The sequence below is a fragment of the Hypanus sabinus genome, chromosome 28 (assembly GCF_030144855.1).
Source record: "Hypanus sabinus isolate sHypSab1 chromosome 28, sHypSab1.hap1, whole genome shotgun sequence".
Lineage (NCBI taxonomy): Eukaryota > Metazoa > Chordata > Chondrichthyes > Myliobatiformes > Dasyatidae > Hypanus > Hypanus sabinus.
Window position 1 is genome coordinate 29,664,866 of NC_082733.1, and position 23,094 is coordinate 29,687,959.

At 40.9% G+C, this 23,094-nt stretch overlaps 1 protein-coding gene across 1 annotated transcript in view; it reads left to right on the forward strand.

The window, feature by feature from the left end:
* Positions 1-1,513: 1,513 nt before the first annotated feature.
* LOC132382317 (cytosolic carboxypeptidase 4) overlaps positions 1,514-23,094 on the forward strand; it is a gene marked incomplete at its 5' end in the record, with an annotated part of 235,216 nt that continues 213,635 nt past the window's right edge. The window contains 6 exons of the mRNA XM_059952452.1: positions 1,514-1,598; positions 4,434-4,580; positions 6,899-7,030; positions 11,672-11,765; positions 20,621-20,658; positions 22,529-22,737. Coding sequence (XP_059808435.1) covers positions 1,514-1,598; positions 4,434-4,580; positions 6,899-7,030; positions 11,672-11,765; positions 20,621-20,658; positions 22,529-22,737 — 705 coding nt within the window. The remainder of the gene's footprint in view (positions 1,599-4,433; positions 4,581-6,898; positions 7,031-11,671; positions 11,766-20,620; positions 20,659-22,528; positions 22,738-23,094) is intronic.

Here is a 23,094-nt window from a genome sequence, read left to right on the forward strand (position 1 = left end):
GTGGGGTGGCGGGAGGATGGTGTGAGAGCTGATGTCCAGTTCATTCCATAGCATTTTCCAATTTGAGTCCTGGTTATATTAAATGTAGTGTGGATGAAGAGCAACTCTCCTCTATGAATGCTGAGAATGAAATAACTCCTTGCTACCCTGAAAGTTATTGATATGGGGCATTTTTCAGCTGTAGCCACCTGAGTCCAGTGACCAATGCATGGCAAAGTGCCAGCAGCTTCCGGTACCTAATAAGGTGGTCACCGAGTGTATTTTTGTGGTCTTCTGCACTGTAGCCCACTCACTTCAAGTTTTAACATGCTGTGTGTACCACGATGGACTTCTGCACACCACTGTTGTAAAGTGGGGTTATCTGAGTTCCAGTTGCTGCCCTGAACTAGTCTGGCCGTTCTCCCCCGACCTCTCTCAGTGACCCGGGATTGTAAACCACAGAACTGCCACTCACTGGATGGGTTGTTTTGTTTTTCACACCATTCTCTGCGCACAGTCTCTAATATCTGCTGGGCTGAGTCTGAGTGAGATCACTTAGGCTTGAGTTCAGTGTCAGCTGAAATTCTACCTGACCCACTAGACCCCTGGGAAGTTTCACCAAGTACCAGGGACTTTCCAGCCTTGTGTGATATCCTTTGGACTTGCGGCAAGATTTTCACCCAGAGGATCATGTGTATGTGGAATGAGCTGTCAGAAGAAGTGGTTGAGGTAGGTACAATAATAACTTTTAAAAGATATTTAGATAGGTACGTGGATAGGAAAGGTTTAGAGGATATGGGACAAATGCAGGCAAATGGGACTAGCTTAGATGAACATCTTGGCTGACCTAGACTAGTTAGGCCAAAACCCATGCCATATTACTCTGACCCTGTGACTCCATGACCAATGTGCTGGGGCTCAGAGAGCCCAATATCACCAGACGTTCAGGCAGCAGGCAATTGTTTATGACATGCACTGGTTTTTCCACCTGGCATCAATATCCATTATTGTCCTGACAGATTAGGAATAATTGTTCTCCTTATCGTCATGCAGTGACTGGAGTATTGTAAATAAATGAATTTGATTTTATGCAAATAATTTGTGTGAGAGTATTCTCCACTAACTTCATTTCCAGGTAAATGACTTTGCAATTATTAAGAGATATTGCTATAGTTTCTATTGTATGCACCATTTCCTTTGTTCCTCAAAGCTGATGTTGCTGACTGAATGGTTTGCTTCAAGGTAGGCATCTTGTTTGAGCCAAATTCACTGCCCACTTCCAATTCATTATCTGACACAGATTTGTCAATAGATCCTTTGTATTATCATATTGTTCTTCAAGAATTAATTTAGATCAGATCAGTATATCTGATTAAAACAGAGGGAATAAAATAACAGAGTTGAAGAGAAAAGTCTAATTGCACATTGGCCTAAAGCAGATTGTGATCTTTCCAACATAATGAAATATTCCTTGATGCAATCTATCCTTTGGGACAGTGTATTTTAAAACTTTACTGTTTGTGTTTCATCTCATCTTCTGCTTATCTCTTTGCAGAATTCCCACGATTTGAAAAGTACTCTCAGCATCTTGCAAATTCTGGATGCACTACTGTCAGCAGGTGAGTGTGTGACACAATATTCAGTTCTCATTCATCTAGGAATCATAGCTGGGCGAATCATGCTTGCTATGGGGTAGCAAAAGTATTCTTAATTTCCTTTTCCAGTTCAGGTGCAAATCGTAGCCATACCTTTGATAATACAACCCATTAGTTGTATAGTTATGCTTCTGTACTGGGTGATTACCTGTTTCTTTCCTTCTTGACGTACAAAGGTTCATCTCCCAGTGTTGGACTGACTGATGTTTGGCCAACATTTGACTCAAAGTCCCAAGAAGGGCATGGCAAGTTAGGCTCATAGAATCATTCAACTTGGAAAGGGTCACTTTGATGAGAAATCTACTTTGAACTTCAGTCCTATCCGCCCATGACAACCAAGATGCCCAACTGAGGGTAGACCCATTGCTTCATATCCCTCTAAACCAGGGGTTCCCAACCTGGAGTCCATGGACCTCATTAATCGTAGGGATCTATGGCATAACACACACACAAACACACACACACACTCTCTCTCTCTCTCTCTCTCTCAACTGAACACCACTCCACTCCCTTTGCAATTTTTGATCATTTCTTTCTCAATTTCTTTGTTTACATTTATATTTACATCATTTATTATTATATTGTAATGTGCCCTTTACTGTGTTTATTGTCTTGTTTATTAATACTGTCTTGCACTGTTTTGTGCACTTTATGTGGTCCCGTGTAGGTTTGAAGTCTAGTGTAGTTTTGTGTTGTTTCATGTAGCACCATGGTCCTGGAGGAAGGTTGTTTCGTTTTTACCGTGTACTGTACCAGCAGTTATGGTTGAAATGGCAATAAAAGTGACTTGACTTGAAAAAACAGGTTGGGTATTCCAGCTCTAAACCTCTCCTATTAATGTACCTGTCCAAGTGTACTTGAAGTGTTATTGTACCTGCTGTCTTCTCTGATAGCTTGTTGTATATGTGCACCACCCTCTATTTGAACAAGTTGCCTCGCGGGTCCCCCTTAAATATGCCCTCTATGCCCTCTGGATTTGGACCCCTTCTCTGGGGGAAAAAAAACAGATAATCTCTGTTCACTCTTCTATGCCCCTGATGATTTTATAAGCAAGTTGTGCCCAAAGATCAGCCCCTCTGATTAAAGCGTTGAACCTGGTATTTTGCCTTGGGTGGCAGTGGGTAGATCTTGCTCAGGAGTCTGGGTGTGGATAGGCTCCATTAATGCCTGTGGTCCCTAACTTCACAGTCGCAGAAAAGAAAGCCACACAAACAAAACCATGTATTGTCCTGGAATGGGTACCTAACAAAACAAAATATAAAAACATTGCCATTGGTCACCCTATTGGTTTAAAGCTGTTGGTCCATAATTGATAAATATCTTTCACTTATTTAAAATGGTCCATGTTATTGAACTGGAGTCCCGAATTTGCATCTTTCTATTCAAAATAAGCTGTCTTGAGACTGGACACACAAACGCTACCTACTCTTTGCCCTCAAAAATAGTTTTGTCCTCAGTTATAAGTTGTAAAACAAATTCAACGTTTTCTTATTCACTTGGGGAATGACTAGGTACTTCATATCTCTGATAAGATATCCTGTTGGTGCATGCCATGGAGCTGATAAGAGTTGGACACATTGCCGTGTATTCAGAGTCAAAGACCAGACCAAATAAAGATAGAATCATTCTATGCTTTTCTCTGAAGGAGGAGAACACTTTGTAAGGATTTTCTCTTTGAAGCAAAGGAGTATGAGGGGCAATTTGACAGAGATATATAACATTATAAGGGGCTTGGATAACGTGGACAGACAATCCCTCTCTCACTAGTTGGCTGTACTTGTGGATCTAAAGAGAAGGTTTGAAAATCACTTTACCAGATAGAAAATACTTAAGACAAAAAAATTAGCCACCTCTGCCTTCCTGCATTAAAGACTGTTTCAAAGTCAAAACTGAGTGTTTCATCATGTACGTTCAGGTGCACTAAAAAGCTTACTTGCCGCAGTATCCCAGGCACATAACATTGTATAATCATCACTCACAAAAAATAATATATTAATTAAACATAAATTACATAGAATTTTTACAAGAAAACAAAAATAACCTCAATTGTAGGACAAAGCGGCCAAAATTGTCATAGTATTGCTAAAGTATGGTGCAGCCAGATTTAAAATGTGTTATAAACCTGAGAGAGTCTGTAGATGCTGGAAATTTGAAGCAACATACACTAAATGCTCGAGGAACTGAGCAGGTCAGGCAGCATCTATGGAGAAGAATAAACAATTGATGTTTCAGACTGAGACCCTTCAACAATACAAGGGTTTTGGCCCGAAACATCCATTGTTTATTTCTCTTCCAGAGATGCTCCCTAACCAACGGAGTTCCTTGGACATTTTGAGTGTGTTGCTTTGGATTTCCAGCATCTGCTGAATCTCTTGCACTGATATTGCGCTCTTGGCACCTGCTCAGTTTTAGAAATACAGAGAAGCAAATTGATCCAAAAACTTCTGGACCAAATGACAAAGGCTCAGAAATATTCCTGATTAAACGTTTGTGTCGTGCCACTAAATAGTCACGTGAATTCCTCCAGCATTTTGTGTGTGTTGGTCTAGGAGCCAAGAGCTTGCCATTCCTCTGAATACGACCTCTTGTGCTTTCTCTGGTCACTTCACCCCACAGTTTGTATCCATACGCCATATCTGATTCCATAGCCCTGTGATTTAACCCCAAGTTTGCTGTAGCCCTTCTTTACAATGCTCTTTAATGCTTTACTTACTTGAGCAAACATCTACTCACTTAATTCATTTCCTATGTTATACAGATGTCAACTTTTGCTTCGTCTTTTTAACTTGCTCATTTCAGGTACAGTCAAACGGATCAGTTACCTGATTACTAAGGGAGGCAGTGAGGCATTGCTCCACACACTGGTGAATGTAACTAAAGAACTTCCTCTGGATTATAAGGTCATCTTGCCTTTAATGCAATTAATTGTCAAAGTTGGACAAAGAGGTAAGGAACAATGTTTATCATTGTACCTGAAGCTTTGGCATCCTTAGCTATGAAGGAATAACAGGATAAAGGGAATAGCAAGGGTAATTGCTATGTGAATTTTCAAGAACAAATTATATTTATTTTTAATTTTATTTCGAGATAAAGTGAGGAACAGGCATTTCTGGCCTAACAAGCCGTATGGCTCACAACCCACCCATTTAACCCGAGCCTAATCACAGGATAATTTACAATGACCAATTACCTGACTAATCAGTATAGCTTTGGACTGTGGGAGGAAACTGCAGCACCTGGAGGAAACCCACGCGGTCAAGGGGAGATTGTACAAAACTCCTTACGCTGGAATTGAACTCTGAGCACCAATGCCACAAGCTGTAATAACGTTAAGCACTGAATCTGTTGTTGTATTTGCAATCTGATATACCCCGCAGCTGTGCTTATCCTTGACAGCAATAATCTTATACAAGACCTGAAGACCATAAAAACATAGGCATAGTTGCAGAATTAGGCCACTTGGCCCATTGAGTCTGCACTGCCATTCCATCATGGCTGATTTATCATCCCCTGTTTCCTGTCCATTGATGCTCCCACTAATTGAGAACCTATCAATTTTCACTGTAAATATACCCAATGACCTGGCCTCCACAGCTGTTTGAGGCAATGAATTCCACCAATTCACCATGCTTTGGCTAAGTTCGTCCTTGTCTTTATACAATGTAGTTAGTGAGTTAACAGGGAAAAGGCCATTTCATTGTTCTTTGCACAACTGGGGTTCTCCAAAAGGACCTAGAGGGTTATTTGAGGGAAAGCAATTGATAGGCCATGGTATAAGAGGGGGGCTAAGTAGATTGCTCTGTATGAAGAGAGCACAGACTCACTCCTGCTGTACTGTAATGACGCTAATATTTAAATTGTTTTGATTTTATACAGAGGAACAAACTGAGGTCTTTCAACTGGGGCCATTGTAAACTAGGAGGAGTGTGATGTGGAGGGAGACAGGAGTGGGGGTGTCATTAAAGAGGAAAACAATATCTTCAATTTTGTATTCTAGCAGAATAATGGAAAAGCAGTGAAAGTGACACTGATCAAATATGATGCTAATTAAGCCATGGATATGTCTTATGGAAACTCAGAAAATGTCAATGTGCACATTTTTGGATGATTGCATGTCCGTCGATATCAGATTTGTACAGTTCTTCTTTTAAGTAATGTGAATTACAAGAAAAAAAACCCATGTGGAAGAGTTTTTAAAATAGACAAGCCATAGTACCGGGGCTGTTCCACTCTCTCGATCTTGGAGGCCTGGGTCCAGTGGTATGAGTGGTCATCACAAGTGGAGTCTTCCTTGAGTAGATGACTATGACTTCTTCCGTGCCTTGTCCTGTCTTTCACTCTCCACAAAGCATTTCAGAACCACTTTCCCGGCCATTGAATCTCGGTGTCATTGTTCAGGCTGTCGGAGCTGATTTTGCATGCTGTGTCAGGCAGGTTCATACCACAGCAGGGTATGAGGCCCGCCGGCTAGGTTTCTAGATATGCGCTTATAAGAGGTGTGTAGGGGAATGAAGGTGCATAGGATCAGTGGAGGAAAGTAGTGCAGATGTAGGTATTGAATGGCCAAGCCCCATACAACAGCCTTTTCCTACTTCTGTCTCTCTTTGAAAATAAGTTATTATATAAAAAAATGAGCTCTGGTAAGTGTATAGGAATGTGGAGAAAAGCATCACCACCCCAATGGACTACGATCAGTTTATGGTGCAAGAGAGGCAGGGAGCAATACTGTTGTTCGTCCATTGTTGTTGTCGATGAAGAGCTCGACGCCATTAGTCACTCCGAGACTGGATGCGGTGTGTCTGAAGATGATTGGTCAGGCCAGTTCGGGTACAGAGTATCCTGTCACATGTTGGGCAGACATGTGCAGGCACTGCAGTTGTTGCCCTGGTGGCTCTGGATTTGCGCAGCTGGCGCTTATGTTGTGCTTTGGCAGTGTGCCTTGCTTTGTAAGCTTGACAGCCCTGGTGGATGAGACTGCGCCAGGTAGGGCAATTTTGTGCCAGCGTTTCCCAGGAGGTCATGTCTATGTCAAGCGACTTCAGTAAGGCCTTTAGGGTGTCTTTGTAACGTTTCTTCTGCCCTCCATGTGAGCATCTTCCAGCAGAGAGTTCCCCAAAAAGGAGCTGCTTGGGTATACGCTCATCTGGCATGCTACCGACACACTGAAAGTGTGTCCCAGATTCATTTTCCACAGTAGGTGCAAACACAACTTGTTTTCACTGGAATTTGAGCTTTTTTAAAGCAAAACTGATATTTTGTTGCAGATCATATGTTTGGACACAAAGCTCAAGAAGTTGGAGCCTTAAATGAGGTCTTGAACTTGATGAAGTGCAGCCTACCCCGAGCCAAGTATGTCACTCCCTGTTTGTGGACTATCAAGATCTGTGCTTCCAGTGGTAAGTGGCACTGACAATGAAATCTTCACATGATTTTGTGGGATTTTATTGATGTCGCTTACAGCATCTAGGGCTGTGATGGTTTAGTGATTAGGTTAGTGGGCTAACTTTCTGGGGTCTGATCTACTCTTTCAAATTCAACTGGGGACTGAACTAAGTGTCTGGGATCTTATATTGGTGGTGAGAAGCAAAAGAAACAAAAAATCGACCCGCCAAATTATTGATAGTTCATCTGAGAAGGAAATTTTCCACTCTGATGTATGTGACTCCAGACTTATAAGTGTTTGACTTTCAGATCTGGCATTGCAATGGCTGCTAATGAGTTCTGGTCTTGCCAGTTGATGCTTTCACAATGTCTATGGAATCAAATCAATTTATTTAGATTTTTATCATTAATTCATTTATCATGTTGTGAATGCTCTACATATTTAGATAAAGCTCCTTTACTGTGAACATAGGTGTATAGCTTGTCTGTATCATGGCCTGGTATGGGAACACAAATTCCTTTTGAACAGAAAGTCTCACAAAAGGGAATGGATTCAACTCAGTACGTTGTGGGTAAAGCCCTCCCACCAGCTGAGCACATCGACATGAAATGCTGTCACAGGAAAGCAGCATCCATCATCAAGGATCCCCACCACCCAGGCCATGCCCTTTGCTTGCTGCTGCCATCAGGTAGAAGGTACAAGTGCCTCAGGACTCACATCACCAGGTTCAAGAACAATTACTACCCTCAACTATCAGGAACTTGAACAAAAGAGGACAATTACACTCATTGAGATGTCCTCACAAGCAATGATCTCAATTTAAGGACACTTTGTCTTGTTATTTCATGTTCTTGTTATTTATTGCTGTTTATTTATATTTGCGTTTGCACAGTTTGTTGTCTTCTGGTTGACCTTACCTTTATCCTTTTACTATTCTATACATTCGCTGCCATAGGAAAAAAAATCTCAGGGTTGTATGCGGTGACATGTAAAAAAATAATAAATAATTTCAATTATAGATTGTACTTTGAATTTCGAACATTGGGTATATTTAAAGCAAAAGTTGATAGGTCCTTGATTAGTCTGGACATCAAAGGTTACAGGGAGGATGGGGTTGGGAGGGATCATAAATCAGCCATGATTGAATGGTGGAGTGGACTCAGTGGGTCAAATAGTTTCTATATCCTATGGTCTTACATTTTCTCATTTTTCCCATTCCCTTATTTCACTGATAAATAATCACCATTTAACTCTCTGTTCTTTTCTGTGCAATTCTGCTTTTCTTTGTCATCTGAAGTACATCACTACTCTGGTGACAAACAACCCCTCACCTGAAGCCTCCTCCAAGTTTTCTTTGAAGTCCTTATCTCAGCACAGATTACCCTTGTTTACGTAGAACCTAACTGCTTCCCCTTTCAGTAGCAGCGGTCAATGCATTGAAACACTTGTTGTTTTTTTGTTGACACAGAGAGTGGCAGATGCCAGAAGTGCTCTGCAGGGGAGGTGGTAGAAACAGCAATGATTAGGAAGCATTTTGATGCACATATTGGAGGCCCGTGGTTTGGCCTTCATTGCCTATCTGATCTAGAGAAGTTGTAAGGGAAATGACTGAACCCTAAGTTGTAACACTCCTGGGAATGCTTAGCAAAGACTATTCCCCACTCTGGCCTTTTACCTCTTCTCACCTATCATTTTCCCCTGGGTCCCCTCTTCCTTCCCTTACTCCACACCTCTCTCCTATCAGATTTTCTTCTCCAGCCCTTGACCTTACCCACCCGCCTAGTTTCACCTGTTATCTTCCTGCTATCCTCCTTCCCTGCTTCCCATCTTTTTATTCTGGTGTCTTCCCCCTTCCTTCTCAGTGCTTGAAACAGTGACAGGTTATTCATTTTCATAGACGCTGCCAGACCTGCTGAGCTCCTCCAGCATTTTGTGTGCGTTGCTTTGGATTTCCAGCATCTGCAGAATCTCTTACATTTATACCTCACAAATCCCCTTTAAACTTTATTCCTCTCATCTGAAACCCATGTTTTCTATTATTTGGTATTTCCACCTTGGGGAAAAATACCTTTGATTATCTGCCCTGTCATGAATTTCTTAATTTTATAACTTTCTATCAGGTAACAACTCAGCCTCTGACACTACAGAGAAAGCAATTTGTCCCCTTATAGCTCAATTCTCTCCAACCTAGACCACATCCTGGTGAGCCTCTTCTGCACCCTCTCCAAAGGTCAAATTTGTGAGACAAGATGCACTTCTATACAAAGCCATGATGGCTATTCTAATAGATTCATGCTGATTAAGTCCTATCCCTGAGAATCTTCTTCAGTTATTTCCTTGCCACAGATATAAGGCTCTCTGGTCTATAATTGTCCTGATTATCCCTATTGCCTTCCTTAACAAAGAAGCAAGATTGGTTACTCTTCATTCTTCTGTGACCTCACCTGCTGCAACTTTTAACTGCCACAATATTTTAACCAAGTAATAATAACCCAAATCACTAGTAAAAAGAAATTACACTAAGGAGCTCAGTTTCTGAACTACCTAGTGCGGAACTAATGGACTGAATGTCAAATTCCTCTTTCAAATGATTTTACCTGTGTTTGTTTCTGACTGTGAGTAGAAATTCCAGGCTATTCAGATACTGAACTGCCTTGCTCGCCTGTCCAGAGCACTGGTAAATTGATGTACGGGATATGGCATTGTTGCAATTTAAGATGAAAATCCAAAGAAGAACTGCAAATTCTTGGAAAAAATGACTTGTAAACGGAAAATTCTGGAAACATTTGGGTGAACATCTGTAGAATGAACATAGAGCTACACAGCATAGTACGGGCACTTCGGTCCATGATGTGATATAAAACTATTCCACAATCCATGAAACCATACTGTCTTATGCAGCTCCTAACCCTCCATTTTCCCTACACCCATATACTTATCTAAGAAATGTCGCTATCTTGTTTTTTTTTACTCAGTGAATGGAAAACTGATTGAAGTCCTCTGATATTGGTCATTACTGCCCTTCACAAAAGGCACTGGCTGTCCACTCTACCTATTCCTCTCATAATCTAATACATCTCAATCAAGGAGCCTTTCATCCTCCTTCACTCCTAAAAGAAAAGCTCGAGCTCACTCATTCTTTCCTCATAAGATATTCTCTGTAATCCAGGCAGCATCCTGGTATATTTCCTCTGCACCCTCTCTAAAGCTTCCACATGCTTCTTATAATGAACTCAATACTCTAGATGTGGTCTAGCTGAGGTATTTAAAGCTGCAAAATAACCTTGCAGCTTTTGAACTCTTCTTTGGCTAATGAAGGCCAACACGCCATATGCCTTCTTAACCACTCTAACGACTTGTGTGGTAACTTTGAAGGATCATGGACTTAGTCCCCAAGGTTCCACAGTTCCTCCACACTGATAAATCCTGCCATTGGTCTCGTAGTCTGCATTCAAATTTGATCTTCCTAAGTGTATCATCAACATTCTGCATTAAACTCAATCTGCCATTTCTCCTCCCAGCCCTTTTCCTGCCTATAACTTATTGTAACCTACAAGAACATTCTACACTATCCACAACACCACCTTTGCCTTGCTTGCAAACTTACTAACCCAGCCTTCTATTTCCTTGCCAAAGTCTTTTATAAAAATCACAAGGAGCACAGGTCCCAGAATGCATCCCTAATAAAACTAATGGCAATGCTGTCTGGGTACTCATGTGGGCCCTAAGGGCCAAATAATCTCCCTTGCTGAAGTAAGTAAGTTCTTATGTTAATTGACCATTAGTATTTACCTACATACTGTATACTTGACAATTTACTTTTTAGTTTATATTAGTTACAAAGACATGTAGCATCGTCTATTCAGATTGAAGACTCTTCATCAGAACTGGAAAAGAAAGAAACCAAATTAGTTTTAAGTTGTGGAGGGGATGGGGGGATAGGAGGATAGGACAAAAGGAATATCTCTGATAGGGTCCTGAAGTCCTGAAGAAGGGTGTAGGCCTGAAATGTCAACTGTTTATTCATGTCCATAGACACTGCCTGACTTGCTGAGTTCCTCCAGCATTTTGAGTGTGTTGCTCTGGATTTCTAGCATCTGCAGAATTTCTCATGTTTGTGATAGGGCAGGCAAGATAGTTGCTGATGAAGTATTTTGGTCGATAGCTTATTGAGGGTGGGGTGTTGGCGCGTGGCCAAGTGGTTAAGGCGTTCATCTAGTTATCTGAAGGTCGCTAGTTCGAGCTTTGGCTGAGGCTTGTGTGTGTGTCCTTGAGCAAGGCACTTAACCACACATTGCTCCGCGACAACACTGGTGCCAAGCTGTATGGGCCCTAATGCCCTTCGTTGCCCTGGCTTGCGCCCTGGAAATCCATGGTCTATCAAGACTAATGGAGGCCTACACACATTGAGGGTGGTTAGAGATTGGTACAACAAAGGAACTATTCCCCGCCCTATCCATTCCTTCCCAAACTCGATGGAATTTAAAACTAACTTGCTTTCTATGTTTCCCAGTTCAGGCAAAGGGTTTTTGATTTGAAACATTAGCTCTGTTTCTCTTTTCACAGATGCTGCCTGACCCATTGTGTATTTCCAGGAATTTCTGGCTTTATCAGATTTTTGTTTGTACAACTAATATAATTCATGTCTTTACAGTAACGGTTGGTGCTGCGATGGGTAAAAGTGGAATCATAAGATTCGTGTTTAACCTGCTTTCCCCATACACGACTCGGAAAACAAAGGCTATTAGGTAAGGAATGAGACCTGCCACTTATGCTGCTCTTTGGAGACCAACCCTTGAGGCAATCTCTCTGCTTGGATGAATGTTTTTCTTTTCAGTTAATGCATTGTGTTAATAAACATATTCCTTTGCGTCAATGTCTTTTTGTTATGCTCGAGGCAAACTCTGACTCTAGAATCAGACATGACAGTAGTTTTTATGGAAATTAGCTGAGGTGCTTTATGTTTGAACATCTTGTTTTTTTTAACCTTTTTATCTCAAAGGTTCAATTAATATTGGAGAATGTAAACAGTATACAACCTGAAATTCGTACTCCTCACAGACGTCCACAAAGCATGTAACCTTCTTACAAATACACCAGTTAACCTGGATGTTAATTGACATTTATTAGTTTATATTACTCACTAGTTTATATGCCACGCTAGTGGTGCAACTTTTATTGTTGCTGTTTTACAGCCTGTTGGAGACCTGAGTTCAATCTTGACTTCTAGTGTTTACTATGTAGAATTTCCAATACTCTACTTGTGACAGTGTGGGTGTCCTCCGAGTGCTCCAGATTCCGCTCACATTCCAAAAACATGTCAGAAGGTTAATTGGCTAATGTAAATTAAGTGGGGAATTGATGGGCACCTGACACAGATTAAGTTACAGGTTTAGAGGGAAATAAGAGCAGGATTGGAACTGATAGCAATACTACACTGGGAACTAGAATGTGCCTTAAGGGCTGAATAATCTCCCTTGTTTTAATAAGCAAGTTAGTTCTTAGCAAGCTAATACTTAATCACATATAATTGACAAGTTACTAATTAGTTTATAATAGTCGCTCTTGGAGGATCTGGTTTTTTTTCTCTAGCCTGATACCTTCATCTGTAGTTATGTGAGGTGAAATTGCACAACATAAATATTTGCTGAATGAAATACTAAATTGTTGTCCAGATTTTGCAAATCCATTTTGTGTTTGGTATCTCTCAATATGTGCTCCATTTTCTTTAGGCTACGGTAAAAATTAGTGAATTAGAGTAAATGACCACCACAACACAGAACCATGCCCATCTAGTTTTTACCGAACTGTCATTCTGCTGTCCCATTGACCCACACGTGGACCATAGCCCTGCATAACACTCCCATCGAGGTCCCCTACCAAACTTCTCTTAAACATTGTAATCAAGCCTGCATCCACCACTTCCAAATTAAATGCACGTTCCAAATATGAGATAGAAAGTAGATCTTTGAATGCTACGTTGGTGATTTTCTAATTAATTTAATGAAAAGAAATTCTCAGAAAGAAGGAATCACTACTTAACATGTGAAAATTTTATTCACATATTCAATTTCTATCATAAAAAAGTCCTTAAAGATCAAAAGTTGAGGTAGTGTGAGTGACTGAATCTATTTTATTTCAATAGATGTTTATTACGTGATTTTATAAAAGAAAAGTAGTTGTAAATTAATTTTCTTTTTAAAATCAATTAGTTTTCTTTAAATGTCATGTTATAACAAACAATCCTAATTTTTGCCAATGGCAGTTATTGCCTGAGGAATTGCTTGTTTTAAATAAGGCCACACGCAGTCCAGAAATTCATTCTGAGAAATAACACTGAACAAGCTATGCCACAATGCCAGTGAGTTGTTGTCTGCTTCTCAAATACATTCCACTGGCTTCAATGAGCTGACAACGCTACATAACACTTGTAGAGCTGCTGTCTGAGAATGGCATTCTAGACAAGAATTTAATTTCTAATTTCCTGCCAACTTCACAATACTTGGATGAATTGAAGCAGCTGGATGCTGTTCTGCTGATGCATTTGTGAGGAGCAATTTTCTGTAATGTATTCTCATTTTAAATAAAAAGCTTTCCCTGATCATTAAGGCAAAATCTATAACAAATCCTGTGTGAGAAAGATTGATTTCTCAAAGTTTAATACAGGGCACAATTAAGACATAGAAGCTGTATATTTTAAAAAATGTTATTCTGGCATCTTTTTTAGTTTATTTTATTCCAAGTCTTATGCTGGGCATTTGAAATTTCTAAAGCAAAGAAAATGTTGCAGATGGAAGGCTTTACAGAGAACATTTTCTAACTCGTTAAGTGTTGGTTGATATGAACTGTATTGTAAGCGATGATGAGATCTTGTGGAGGTTATCTGCGTAAGTTTTGATGCAGGCAGTCTCTATTATCATGGGCTGAGAATCATTTCACAGAGAATGAAGTTTGAAGATGGAGTACACTCTCCATACATAAATTTTCAAGGAACATTGCACACCTGCTCGTGCCAGATCCGCCATTTTGAGTTCAGGGAGAGCATGCAGATGCACACCCATTCCTGGTCACCTGTTGCTATCTGTCTGTTTTGTTCTTACCTACGTAGGGGCCACTGATAAATATAAACAAGTCAATACTTGGTCAGTAATTCCTGCTAGGCTTTTGCTGAATGAATGTTACACCAGTGCTGTACTAAAGAGTTCAAAAATGAAGAGGATTAATTTAATTAAAAATGAAGTAAAAGTATGAAGGTATTTGATTAGTGAACTCTCCTTCCTTTGGCTTTGCTCAATGAGACATTTTTGTTCTTCAGCCAGGGTATTAGGCATTCAAATGCCAGCAGTTGGACTTGCTTTTATAACAGCATTAATGATTGGTATTTGACCCAGAGGTTATAACCGGATCCCTCTGATCACATACTGATGCGGGGTTCTGCCAGCCTTGTGCTTTGCTGAGAGGAATAGTAACACCAAAGACAAGGAAATAAATAATTAGGTGAAAGATATAGGACTCTACAAGGCAAAACCAGTCACTGCTAAGGGTCTCCTCATCTCCTGCTTTGGTATGCTACAAGATTAGTAATGTAAATATAGACTCAGTTAAGCAAGGAGGCGCTTGTCAAACAAACTGCCTCTGTCCTATAAGTACTGTACTGTGACCGACCTATAGTAAATAGGTATTGGTCACTTTGGGCCCCGAACTTGTTCGTGAAGTGGTTGCTGCTGATCTCAAATGCCAAGGAATTTGATCCTGGAAGCTGAGGTTGGTGTCTGATATGTCTGAAGTCCAAATTCTTGCATTAGAGGCGCTTCCTGCTCTCTGCCTGTGATGTTTTTGCTGAGCTGCGTCCAGAGGCCAGAACTTGCAGCGGGCAGCGATGTAGTTGTTCCCACCTTTGTCCCATTGTCCGCCTTCAGCCGCACACCTAGTTGTAAGCTAGGAGTGAATGGGAATCAGGGTTACTATCACTGATCCACTGATGTCAAATTTGTTACTTTGTGGCAGCAGTAGAATGCAATAGATAAGATAAACCATAAATTACAACAAGAAAATATATATACGATAATGTACATTATACTTCCAGTACTTCCAGGGGGCCTTGAAGATGGCGCTGTAGTGCAGCACAGCCAAATGAATATGATTAAATATTGTCTTTCCAGCCTGATACAGCTGAGAATCACAACTGCTTCCAAGATCTGTACAGTTAATAAAGGCGTCTCAATGCAATTGAACAAACTATTGCAGCTGAAAGCTGAGGGAAACAATGCTGATTGTGGCCATACTTCTTGCCGGATTCCGCGTAGGAAACATGGCTGCCGGTCAGGGATACAGGTGTGTTGAAGAAAACAGGGTTTTCGACTCCCAAGACCAACTATCCTGCCGGAAAACGAACAGTCTCTCGTCAATAAGGTCGATGATCTCAGAGTTACGGTGCTGTACCGAAGGGACATTAGGACCGCTTGCGTCCTTTGTTTCACAGAATCCTGGTTAACCCCTTTCGTAGCGGGCGCAGTGATTCAGATTGAGGGGTTCACTATACACCGTCAGGGCAGGACTGTGGAGTATCTCAAAAGCAGAGGTGGAGGTGCATGCCTCATGAGCAACTCCTCTTGGTGCACAAATGAATCAGTGACGTCCCAATTCCACTCACCAGGCCTGGAAGGAATATCTCATCATGAAGTGTTGTCCATTTTACCTGCTGCGGGAGACTTCAAGGATAATTTTGGTAACAGTGCACATTCCACCTCAGGCCAACATCATCCATGCTCTAGATGATATGAGCGATGTGATTACATGCACGAAAGAGTACACCCTGATGCCTTCACCATCATTTTGTGGGATTTAAACCAAACCAGCTTGAAAAAGTCACTAAATAATTATCAATTAATCACTTGTAATACCAGAGGACTTCTGTTACACTACCATCAAGAATAATTTAATGAACAAATATGAAAATACATGATTTAAAATGAATGGGAGTAATGTAAATAAATGATACTTGGAATTGGATTTTGTGTTAAAAGATTATGAAATTTTTTGTTTTGATGTGATCATTGACACCAAATATGTTTTTGGATAAGTAAGAGGGGTAGGTGTAATAAGCTGTTACTTCAGCCTACACCCTTTTGGTCTGTTTTAAAGATTTTTATTATTTAAATTTGTCTTATGAAATCATCATTACAAAATCGTTGTTGAAAATGATGCTTTTTGTTATGTTTGTAGTGACCAAAATAAAATTTCATTCATTCATTCTTTCAAGAATGCCTACTGTGCTATTCCACCCACACTTCAGAAAGTCTGATCACCTGGCTGTATTTCTACTCCCTGAGTACAGGCAGAGGCAGAAGACTGTAGCGATAGTAGTGAGGACCTAGAAAGTATGGACAAGAGAAGCACAGGAGTGCTTAACAGGACTGCTTTGAATTGGTGGACTGGACTGTATCCGGGGATTCATCTTTGAATCTAGATGAAAATGCTGCAGTTGTTAACGACTTCATTAAAACCTGTGTGGATGAGTGTGTGCCTACAAAAACTTCCTGTACATCCTCAAACCAAAAGCCGTGGGTGAACCAGGAGCCTTGTGGCATTTAAGTCTGGTATCACAGCTCTGTACAAGAAAACCAGGTATGACTTGTGAAGGGCTATTTCAAGAGTGAAGAACCAATGCTGAGTGAGGTTGGATGCAACATCCGATGCTCGTCAACTCTGGCAGGGTTTGCAGGACGTTACTTCCTACAAAGTGAAACCCACTCGCATAAATGGCAGTGATACCAGGTAAACTCAGCACCTTCTATGCCTGCATTGGAAGAGAGAATATAACTACAGCAGTGAAGATCCCTGCTGCACTCGGTGACCCTGTGATCCCTGTCTTGGAGGCCAATGTAGGCTGTCTTTAAGGAGGGTGAATGCTTGCAAGGCGGCAGGCCCTGATGGAGTACCTGGTAAGGCTCTGAAAACTTGTGTCAACCAACTGACGGGAGTATTCAAGAACATTTTCAACCTCTCACTGCTATGGTCGGAAGTTTCCGCCTGCTTCAAAAAGGCAACAAATATACCAGTGCCTAAGAAGGGTAGTGAGAGCTGCATTAGTGACTGTCTTCCAATAGCACTCACATCTACGGTAATGGAATGCTTTGAGAGGTTTGTCATGGTTTGAATGAACCAGCAAGGACCTGGACCCACTGCAATTTGCCTATTGTCACAATGGGTCTAAGGCAGATGCAATCTCAATGGCTCTTCACACGACCTTAGATCACCTGGACAATACAAGCACCTATGACAGGATGCTGTTCACTGACTCTGGCTCAGTGTTTAACACTGATCGATGTAGTCCTGATCGATGAACTACAGAATCTGTGCCTCTGTACCTTTCGCTGCAAATGGATCCTCAGCTTCCTAACCAGAAGACAAGAATCTGTGTGGATTGGTGATAATACCACTTCCTCCCTGATGATCAACACTGACATACCTCAGGGGTGTGTGCTTAGCCCACTGCTCTACTCTCTCTATACCCATGACTGCGTGGCAAGGCATTGCTCAAATACCATCTATAAATTTGCTGATGATACAACCATTGTTGGTAGAAACTCAGGTGGTGATGAAAGGGTGTACAGGAGATATACCGGGTAGTTTAGTGGTGCCACTGCAACAGCCTTGCACTCAATGTCATTAAGAGGAAAAAGCTGATTGTGGACCTAAGGAAAGGTAAGACGAGGGAACACGAACCAATCCTCTTAGAGGGATCAGAAGTGGAGTGAGTGAGCAATTTCAAGTTCCTGAGTGTCAATATCTCTAAGGATATTACCTAGTCTCAACATAGTGATGCAGCTATAAAAAAGGCTAGACAGAAGCTATGTTTCATTAGGAATTTGAAGAGATATGGTTTTTCACCTAAAACACTCTATAGATACTGTGAAGAGCATTATGACAGGCTGCATCAAGGTCTGGTATTGGGGATGGGGGGAGATGGGGGGGGGGGTGGTAGGTGGGCTACTGAACATGACCGAAAGAAGCTGCAGGAAGTTGTAAGATTAGTCAGCTCCATCTTAGGTACTGGCTGCTGTAATATCCGTGACATCTTGAAGGAGTGGTGCCTCAAAAAGACAATGTCCCTTATTAAGGACCCCCATCACCCAGGGAATACCCTCTTCTCACTGTTACCATCAGGAAGAAGGTACAGAAGCCTAAAGGTGCACACTCAACAATTCAGGAACAGCTTCTTCCCCTCTGTCACACGATTTCTAAACGGACATTGAACCCATGAAGAGTATTTTACTTTTTTAAAATATATATTATTCCTATTTTTGCACTGCTTTAATCTATTTAATTAACAGTTATGGAGATAAGGCAGGTAGGTGGAGATGAGCCCATGGCCAGATCTTATTGATTGGTGGAGTAGGCTTAACAGGCCAGATGGCCTACTCCTGCACTTATTCCTTACGTTCTTTATATATTTTTTAATATATGTACAGTGATTTGTTTATTTCTTTATTTTTCATGGGTTCGTGGACCATTCAGAAATCTGATGGGCCCATACACAGGATCAGAAAAGGCTGTAGAAGGTTGTAAGGTTGGTCAGCTCCATCGTGGAACGGTGAGGGGATCAGTGCAGAGACTGGCCTTGATGAGCAGGGTTTGGCCACTGTCTCACCTCAGCTTGAAACATGAGGAGGTCCTTCTGAAACCTATACATTGAGTGGGACTGGGAGAAGTTATCGTTAGAAGGTGGCATGCAGATGGAGACAAGTTAAAGGGAAACTTGCCTGCCCATAGCACCTCTCCACCTCTAGAAGTTAAATAAGCAAAACGTCCGTGTTCCAAAAAGCTGGAGAGATGTTCCTGAAGCATGGTGATTGTTCTAACATAAGAAACATTCAGACAATTTGCCCAAAATACTTCAACAGACAGAAGTAAAGAGATAATCTTAAGCTGTATCATTGATACATTTTGGCCATGGCACCCTGGATAACACTTTATTTCCATGGAAGGAAATCAAAATTCAAAGTAAACTTGGTATCAAAGTACATACAGATCACATCCCTGTATACTACCCTGAAATTCACTTTCTTGCAGGGTATAACAAATGTAACAAAAGTGTCTCTGTTTGTCCTGTCATCGGAGTTTGGGTCTTCCTTTTAGCAACAAACTGTGCACAGGATAGTAACACAGATCACAAGAACATTTTTCTGTTGGAAAGTTTTCATTTCAGGACCTTAGCAGGTCTAGCACGACTTCACAAGTGGTAAATGTTTAAGTTAAAAAAACATCTTGTGTTTATATAGTGCAGGGGTTCTCAGCCTGGGGTCCATGGACTCCTCGGTTAATGGTAGGCATCCATGGCGTAAAAAGATTGGGAACCTTCGATGTAATGCCTTTAAAATATTAGCATCATCCAAAGCTGAGGCAAACAGGGTAGTGAACAATACTTCACGCCAAGGTGATATTAGCAGGAGTGACCAAAACTTAAAGAATGAGAAAAAACAAACTGCAGGTGTAGGAAATCTGAAACAAAATCAAAAACTGCTGGAAATACTTAGCAAGTTCAGCCGCATCTGTGGAAAGAGAAACAGTTAATATCTGAGGCTCAACAAAAAGGTGCTGAAGGAACTCACTGGGTCAGGCAGCATCTCTGGAGGAAAATGAATAGTCACTGTTTGGGTTGGGACCCTTCATCTGGTCCTGAAAGCAAAAAGGGAGATACCCAGTATAATAAGGTGGAGGGAAGGGATGGAGCAAGAACTGGCAGCTGATAGGTGGATCCAGATAAGGGGATGGTAGGAAGGTGAGCAAGGGAGGAAACTGGGAATAGTCTAAGAAGCTGGGAGGTGATAGGTGGAAGTGACAAAGGTGTGAAGAAGATTGACTCTGACAGGCGAGGACAGTGGATCGTGGAATAAAGGGAAGGAAGATGCCTCAGGTTGCCGACTTAAGGCAAAGAATTTTTAGGAAGGACATTTGGAATGTTTGATTTTGGAAGCTGTCATCAATAGAAGGACAAGAGCCAAGGATGAGCCAAGTTGGAGATATCAGAGGGTTGATGGTAACAGTGAGTGGAGATAAGCATCAGAATTAGGTTTAATATTGGCATATGTCATGAAATCTGTTAATGTTGCAGCATTAGGCAATAGAGAGAAAAAAATTGAATTACAGTAAATATATATACAAAACAGTTAAATTAAAAAAAAAAGTAGTGAGGTAGTGGTCAGAAGCCTCTGGAAGTAGTTTTGTCTCAGGTAGTGTTGTTAGAAAAAGTCAGCACATCAGACAGCCCTCTTGGAGGCAGGAACAGAGTTAACATTCCAGTTCAGTGACATTTTGTCACAACTGTTCTGGATTAAGCTGTCTGTTTCATTTGGAGAGAGCTTGTTGTACAACAGAAAGATAAGATAAACACGATCAGGGGAATCTCTTTTGAATCTGGGTTTAGGCACATTAATGGATCTGATTAATACCTCTATCTTTTAATTGAAGGTTTAAAAGCTTATACTCAAATGTCTGAATTGTGACTGGATTTTTTTTTCAAAAGGCAGATGGTATATATTTGGAATGCATTTATATATTGGAGACTGCATGCTGAATAAAATATAAATTCTAATTTCAGAGCTGCCACAGAAGCTCTTTCAGCCTTACTGAAATCGAGTAAGTTTTTATTCATTTCACGTTTCATTATACTTTTATAAAACATTTAGTAAATTGATTTAAAATCTGCAATCATCTGTTTTATGCTGTGAATCTGTATTTATCTGACGTGTTCCTTCTTCCAATCTATGTAGGACAAACCAAATTAATTTAAAATTAAAGCAATAAAGCTATTAATATGCTGTCTATTGTTATGTTAAAATTATTTTAAGTTTTACATTTCCTTTGAATATCTCTTTCCATCTACAACTCTACTGCACCTGAAATCTCACTTCTAATCTCACATTTCCCTTCATAACTATGCTATTAATTGTTCTGCTTTAAGGCTGCACCTTTGCAATTAACTCACTCAAAGTGTGGTTTTTGCACACTTCAGTTAGATCAATACCCAATATACAGATAAATAATTAGTTGGAAAGTAACTTGGGACATGCTGAAATCTGACAAAGTTCTTTTCTAACCTCTTCACTTTGATACATAAGGAATAGGAGCAAGAGTTGGCCCTCTGGCCTCTCAAGCCTTGTCGTATGAAGAGTGAAGGACCTGGGCCTGTATTTACTGGAATTCAGAATGAGCAGTGACCTCATTGAAACCTATGGAATATTAATAGGCCTCTATAGAGTAGATGGTGCGAGAGTCCAGGACCAGAGGACACAGCCTCAGATTAGAGGGGCGTCCTTTTGGAATGGAGATTAGGAGGAATTTTTTTTGCCGGAGAATGGTGGATCTGTACGATTCATTGCCATGGGTGACTATGGAGGCCAAGCCTTTACATAAACTTAAGGCAGAACATGATAGATTATTGATTGGTCAGGGCATGAAGGGATATGGGGAGAAGGCAGGAGATTGGAGCTGAGAAGGAATATTTATCAGCCATGATGAAATAGCAGAGCAGACTTGATGGTCGAAATGGCCAAATTCTAATCTTTCTTATGATTCCGAATTCTTATGGTGTTTTGGCTTGCTCTGTCATACTATAAGACCATGGCTGACCTGGTTATTGACTAAAATCCACCACCCTGCCTTTTCTCCATAGCCCTTAATTCCCCTTTTTTTTTGCTTCAAATCTTCCTCATCAATTCTGTGACTGCACTACTAATATCATCGTCAAGTATCCGTGCTTTGAGTTTCCTGACACCATACACCTGATTGCTATTCCAGCTGTACTTTCAATCAATTTTTCTCCTTCCAATCTTCTTTGTGTCTGTGATTATGCAGATGTTCATTCTCAAGCTACACATACAAATTAAGACCTGATGTTATTTTTGCTCTTCTGTCTAATTGCAGGCATACTACCAGTAAAAGAAATGTCAAGCAAAGCACACAATATGCTGGAGGAACTCAGCAGGTCAGGAACTGAATAAACAGTCCACATTTCAGGCCAAGACCCTTGTTCAGGACGTAAGACTGAAACGCCAACTGTTTATTCATTTCCATGGATGCTGCCTGACCTGCTGAGTTCCTCCAGTGTTTTGTGTGTGTTGTTTTGGAACTCCAGCAACCGGGGAATCTCTTGAGTTTAGTAAAAAATGTTGCTTTTGATTGGTCACAAATCAGTTCACATGATGAGTTTTCAGTCAACTGAGGAAAATGTAAAGATTGTCGGTACTTGAGCAGAAATGCGAGCTGTTTTATGGTGAGTCTTAAGGTTGTTGTACTGTTGCATTGTGAGAGACAGTGATGTTCATATTACAACAGTACAAATAGTAAAAACCGTTATGAGGTCTGAGGTGTAGCTACACCAGCATTCCACAGGGCGACACTGTTGTCCATTAATTGGATGAAGAAGGCATGTTCATGATAAGTTACTCACTCTGCAGGTCCAGTAGTTGTAGATGGTTTGATAGCATTTTATTAACCTCTATTTCAGAATGGAATAGCAGACAAGCTGTGGACAATGGGTACATCCACAGGCTCTTGAAACTATATGAAGACTGGCATCAGAGAGACACAAAAATCAAGTACTTTGCGATCCAGGCAGCCCTGCTCAAGTGCATCAAAAACATCACCAACCTCCAGAAGGGGAAGGAAGCTTTTTTAGAAGCCGATGGGATGAGAGTCTTGCTTAAAACCTCACAGGTAAGTTTCTTCACACCTAGGAAAATAGCAGCAAACTACAGTGCCTGGTATGTTATTGTTTAAATCCAGGCTTCTTGCTTGCCCAGCATTGTGGGGGGAGTTAAAGAGAACAGCGAAGATGTGGTTCTGGTGTCAGCCGGCTAAGCAGTGAGGGAGGGAAGAACAGCAAGAGTTATTCAAGGTGTTAGATGAAGATGTGAATGAATCATAAACACCAGCATGAACTTGTTAGGACTATTTCCATGACAGAGTGTGTACTGGAAGGAGGTGATATGTGGGGTAAGGGAGGGTCAGAGGTCTGTGATGCAGTGAAATCTCCCCACAAGGGAACTGGTGGGGAAGAAGCCACATGAACTG